We start from the raw sequence: 6,509 nt of genomic DNA on the forward strand, positions 1-6,509 counted from the left end.
CCAACAAAAAACATTTCTTTCACAACACAGAATGTTGTCTATAATTAGAGTAACGGTATATATAAATCCTATAATCCTTACTAGCAAGGATTATTGAACTGCCATTGAGAAGAGCCACATCAAAACACTGAGCATGCTTCACTTTACTTTCCAGAGCGTTTATAAGCTGACCAGATTGTGTAAATATTGTGACATTGAAATTGTTATGGTTGTCAGCGATTACTATGGCCCCGTTTGAATTTATTCCCACACCAATTGGATAATTGGTAATTCCTTCACCACCAACTTGACGCAAAAATACTCCAGCATAATCAAAGACTTTCACACAATGAGCACGGTTGTCACTTATAAAGATTTCCTCTTTATCATTCACCACAACTCCATTTGGAAATTCTAAATGTTGTGAGCAACCAAATTTGTTTATCACGGCACCAAACTGATCAAAGATAATTACACGCATAACTTTGCACTCAACAATAACAATTCTTCCTTTGACATCAACAGTAATGCCACGAGGATGCTGTAAGACACAAGAACCAAACTTGCGAATAAATTGTCCATATTGGTTATAAATTTGAACCTGATGGGTTGGACTCCTCTCTGTAACAACTATATCTCCTGATGACTTCACAATCGCTACTCTATTGGGATACAGAAGCTGGCCATCCCTTTTGCCACATTCACCAAATTGAAACTTGAACCGACCGTCTTTGTCAAATATTTGAATGCGGTGGTTATTTGTATCAGCAATGACAATGTCATTTTGAGCATTGACAGCCACACCACTTGGTTCTGTAAATTGGCCATCAAGGGTTCCAAATTCACCAAACTTACAATGATAAATCATTTTTTGACGTCTTATCTGTGGTTTTGAGGACGTAGAAAAGGAAGTATTTATTAATTTAGTTTTGAACTCTAACAAATTGTTAGGTGATGTATAAACAGATTCTTCGTTTGAAACATCTAAGGCACCATTCCATTTCTCATAGACCTTTTCTGGAGAGTTATACTGTTGACTGTGGCAAGAGAATTGTTTACTGTCTGGAGTTTTATATGGTCTTCTTGGGCATCTTGTAGGCTCCACGTTCCAATCAGTTGCATCGAAGTCACCAGTTTGATGAATATAACCAAATGTATTTTGAACACCAGCTCGAATGGCTGAGAAATTAGATAAGAATTCAAAATCAAATTCTTGACAATGTAGATTTGGATAATATTCCAGAATTCTCTGAAATTGTTGCTCAATAAAACATTTTATTAACAACATCTCAGAAGCATTAGCATATTTGGTCAGTTTTTTAATAAACTGACAACCATGAGAGATTTGAGAAATGGTTTGCTGGATTTTAGAGTCTGTCTTATTTAAAACCATGATCTTGCTACTAAATGTGTCTTCGAGTTCTTGTAGCAATTCCTGTTTACGTTCATCCAAAACTGTTTGAAAGTAATTATAAGTCGTACTGATATCATTTTGGATTTTGTGATATTGTGAACATAACTGAAAATCAATGTCTTTCAGTTTGTCAGAAATAGTTTCAAGGTCTTTTGATCTGGATTTTACTTTGATCTGTAGTTGCTGGAGTTTCTCAAGTTCATTATCAACAACATCTAACAACACCTGACAATCATGGCCAGAATTATGCTCAGATATTGCACAATCTTTACAAACAGGAATATTGCAAGTCACGCAGAAGGATTGCAGCACTTTGTATGGGTGTTTGGGACAGGTTACACATCTTTCGGACGGTGAATAGTCATCGGGAAGCTCGTGTATTTCAGTAAAATTCAACACTTTATGACCTTCAAAGCAATGCATGAACTGATGTGCCATGACACAGTTGGCACAAAGGAGATTGGCACAATTATAGCATTTAGCAACAGCTATCTTATCTGTGTTTTTACAACCGGTACATTGTACTGAACAACGTAGCACCGAAGACTCAAGAACATTACTAATAGCATAATCAGTTGCCAAATCCAGAGTACCATGGGGTAGATGGGTTACAAAAGAACATTCTGAGCAGATGATCTTGCTTGGATCATCCTGACTCTTTTCTAAACAAGGAAGACAAAATGTATGAAAACAATCAAGAACTTTGGGCATTATATACATCTCCAAGCAAGAGGGACATTTGGTACATAAACCAGTGGTTTCACAAAGGAGTTCACAGTCAGATGAAGTCGATCCACTCTGCGATAAGGTTGGTGAAGACATTCCAGCAAGAATGGTTGGTACAATTTAGTTTACCTAGATTTGGAGAGAGAGAGATTTCAATACAAAGTTTTAGACATATATATATATATATATAAATACACAAAAAATACTATTTAACACCATTTAAACATTTGCATGAAATGAAATTAATTCCATATTTGGTAACTTAAGTTTAATAAAACCAATTCATAGCGATTTAAGCCATCACCTATGTTAGAACAGGTTAGTACAGCCATTAATCTATGTGGTTGAAGTGGAGAGGTCAGAATTTCACTATCCATGCTTGCCAAGTAAAAACTATCTCCAAACTCTCCCAATTCTACACTTAACCATTTTTAATTGCACTGTTACCTTACTTGGAAACATGTAAGGGTTGGTGAAAGGAAGAGCATCCAACAGTCGATAGTCTGCCTCAAATTCCTTATAACCCATGCAAGCACAGAAAAGGGGATGTTCAACGACAATGCAAACAGCTTTCCAAATGCCCCAACTTCAGCAAGTCTGGGACAGATTTATCTAAATTTAGAACCAACAACTGCAACTAAAGCATGAAAGGCAAAAAGGTGCTTCACCAAATCAAAGAATTATGAACCAACAGAAGCATCGAAGGCTGTTAAATCTTAAATGCATTATAGTCATGATGTAAATCTATTTGTATAATTAATGATAAATTGAGATTTACAACTATACTAGAAGTTGAACTTGTACACCATCAAAAAGCAATATAACTGGAACTTAGTTTTTGCCTAAAAAGACAATTGGGGTTTCCAAATTTTATATTTAAAACAGAAATTAAAAAAAAAAAAAAATCTCTTGCTGAATTTTTAAATATTGGAAATTCACAAGATTAGTATCAAAGAATAAACTACCAAAGTTTTAGATATGAACAATAAAAATATTAACACAAACAATTTTAAAAAATATTCTACATTAAAGTGAATAAAACCAGAAACCAAAAGTTCACAAGTTTAAAATGGGTTTTTAAAAAAATTTGGTTGAGATATTAAAGTTGTCAGCAGCACAAACGCAGGTGCTACAACTGGTGATGCAAATGGGTTTAATTTGCCGAAGTAGGGCAAAGTAACAACTGGTGCACTCCTGTGTAATTCTCTCAGAACGACGATATCATTCATATAATGGTGTTTTGGGTAATTAAAGCTACCGAAGTTGGTTAATCCCACACAGCAATACTGTTTGGAAAACGCAGCTTGGTCAAGAAGAAAAAAAAAATTACCTAGCTGAAGCTCACGAGCCACCGTTAATAGTTAAAAGTTTAATCTGACAGGTTCAGAACTAGATCAAACAGCTGTGACCAAATGTAGAAAGACAACTGCAGAGCAAACGTTTGCTCAGTCACTTAATTCTCAAGACAGACAAAGATTTAACAAAAATATTTTGGAAGTCAGAGCTGTAATACATTTTATTAAGTTACATTGCCGATTAACTAACAATTACTTATATCAACCTTGGAAACATTTTATCAACGACACTACCGTCATTTACATTCCGAAACTGGTTATGGAATAAAAATGGAGAAGCAATTCTTTGTAGGACTGGACAGGAAAAGAAAACTTGTTAAACTTCTTCATAAACTCCCTCTCCCAACAAGCGTCGACTCTGAAGATTATGGGGGCCCTGCCAGCCCTACCTGGGGAGGTTACGGAAATATTGAAATTACTAATTTTAGTATGTATTGAAAATAAATTAACAATAATTGCAAAATTCTAAAACTTAAATGCTTTCAAGACCAAACAACGAAAAAGAGAGAGAAACTGTGTTAGATTTGGCACCAAATGACATTTTTACCCCCATGGAAATATAGAACGACGAACATGTTTAAGCAAAGTCATTTTAAAATATCGATATTTAATTAACAATCTTTAGAAAATCGCTAAAGAACATGAAAGGGAATCGATGGTAAAGTTGTACGAAGAATAATAATCACAACAGCCGGCCTTCACACACAACTATAAACGATATGAAAGTTATTTGAGTTCATTTGTGAAACTTAAACGAAGAAGACAACGTTTCTTTGTCAAAGTTGTTGGTCGATAACAAATCCTTTCAAACAGATTTGATGTAACAGTGAATAGACACTAAAATACTAAAAACTAATATATAATCAACTGGAAGAAAAAACGACGTTTCCCCCGAATTTTAACAACTTATGGCAATAAAAATATCTCTCACCTTAAGACAAGTTGTTAAAAGAGAGAACAACATTCAATTCTGAAAGAAATTTCATTCAAAGAATTAATTTAACAACGTCAGAGATGGTGGGGAGTGAGAAACCCCAAGATTCTAAAGAAAACCATGGCTTTTCTTTAATATCTATGTAATGTCATCCTTAAATAAATGCAATAAAGTTGATTCTTTACTTACACGTGAGACGACTAGACACCGTAATTCCCGCCACGCTGAAATTATTTTAATTATTGCCCCTGCCTCATTAAGACTATAAATTGATCAGATACAAACACCTGAAGCTGATTGGACAAAACTCGCCGCCGCCGCCGCAGTCTTTTGTCACCAATTCTTTTAACAGTTCTTCCCTTTTCTTCTTCTTTTCCTTCCATCTCTTTTCGTTTTTTTATTTTCCACGCATTTTTCCTCTGATATTCCCATTTCTTTTTCCTCCTCCTTCTACTCTATTTCTTTATTGCCCACAAGGGGCCAACACAGAGGGGACAACACAAAGACATGTGGGGACACATAGCAAATAAAGGAAAAAGGGGAAAACGTATGATAGAATGAATGATAAAATGAGAAATGCAATGAAGTTTCCTCAGCCCCACTTCTGAGTTACTTCGTTTTTACCTCTGTTCATTTTCCCTTTTAAACCCGGAGCCTTCCAAAATGTCCACTCCGTACTCCTTCAGTAAGAACGTGTAATCCATATTCTCTGGCAGATTTTTGAATGTCTAGATCGACTAGCCATGTTTTATATCCTTCCTTGAATTTTAAACTATTCTCTCTTAGGTTCTCGTCCAACAACAGGCAGCGATTCCACCTTTGCACATTGTCGAACCAGCGAGTGTCCACCACTCTGACGTTTTTCCACTTTTTTATCTCTTCATACAAATTTATATTTGTGTTATCATCATTACATAGCTTCCTTTCTTCGTTTTTTCCGGGGGAGGGGAAGCTGAAGTGTTTGTTTACGTGCTGGAGGGGGCAGCGGCTAGATTAAGTGTCTGTAGGGAGCGGGTGGGGGAGAAGAGGGTATGGGTGGGGTGGGTTTCAATATTTATTTTATCTAGCTTCTTCCTTTTGTTTCCTGGTGTCTTCCGTTCCACTTGCTTCTTCATCTGTTTCTGCTGCTGATGGTGGTAGTGTTTCCTCCTTTTCTTTTACCAATTCTTCCTTTTTTCCTTTGTTGAGGGCAGTTTGCTCTAATGTGACCTTTCTGGCCACACTTATAGTACCTGGGTATCCTGTCCTCTACTCTGTCTACCATCGTTGTATCTCCAAACACTATTGTTTCCTGTAGCTCTTCTATTATATCGTTTGGTCCCCATATCACCATATTTAATGATTATCCTTTTCAATTCCTTGTTTCCATTTTGGTGCTCCTTCTTCTACCCCCACCTCACCTTCCTATTTCCCTCAGACTTCTAAATTAAGTTTACCCTTCACCATCACAATCGTAAATACGTTATCCCATCTCTTCATGAAAAAAGAGAATTTATTCCTCATGGTAGCCATAAAATAATGAACAGACAAAAAAATGGTTACACATTGTCAAATCAATTTTTTTAATTAATCGAGGACTGAACGGTGACGATATGTTTAGATTGATGGAAACGGAAGAAGGACCATAAAAGGGGATAATGTTACCCTATTTTCCAGTTGAGGGAGCTGGATTATGGTGCTTAATCATTTTCCCTTCCCTAACCTTAGTTCCACTGGCCCTAGAATACCCTTAAATGCCAAAGCCTATCTCCATCGCTATTTTAACCAAAATTTGGAGATTTAAAATTTTATGTAAGAAAGAATTTCAAAATGGTTTTTCGTGTTTTGAGTCTTTCTCAGACCTTGCTTGTGCGATGGTGACAGTCACTTACACTCATTGCACAATACCAAGACAAGGAAACATACACATTCACACACACATACATATGCAATGGCCTTCTTTCAGTTTCCATCTACCAGATCAACTCACTAGGTTTTGGTCAACGCAGGGCTATAGTAGAAGACATATGGCCAAGGCACTATGTAGTAAGGCTGAACGCAGAACCATGTGGTTAGGAAAGAAACTGAGGCTACAGCCTTGGCAAAATATGGAATGGTCAGG

At 36.3% G+C, this 6,509-nt stretch overlaps 1 protein-coding gene across 2 annotated transcripts; it reads right to left on the reverse strand.

Annotated features, from left to right (window-relative positions):
- On the reverse strand, positions 1-4,686 carry LOC106871433 (brain tumor protein). 2 transcript variants are annotated; one of them, XM_014917885.2, is made up of 2 exons: positions 4,598-4,686; positions 1-2,248 (listed from the first exon to the last, which is right to left on the reverse strand). In XM_014917885.2, the coding sequence occupies exon 2, from the start codon at positions 2,213-2,215 to the stop codon at positions 20-22; it is 2,196 nt and encodes a 731-aa protein (XP_014773371.1). In that variant the 5' UTR covers positions 2,216-2,248; positions 4,598-4,686; the 3' UTR covers positions 1-19. The 2 variants fall into 2 exon arrangements, with proteins under 2 accessions (XP_014773371.1, XP_052828253.1); XM_052972293.1 differs by lacking the exon at positions 4,598-4,686 and adding an exon at positions 4,406-4,517.
- Positions 4,687-6,509: the final 1,823 nt, after the last annotated feature.

This window comes from Octopus bimaculoides, chromosome 13 (genome assembly GCF_001194135.2).
Source record: "Octopus bimaculoides isolate UCB-OBI-ISO-001 chromosome 13, ASM119413v2, whole genome shotgun sequence".
NCBI lineage: Eukaryota > Metazoa > Mollusca > Cephalopoda > Octopoda > Octopodidae > Octopus > Octopus bimaculoides.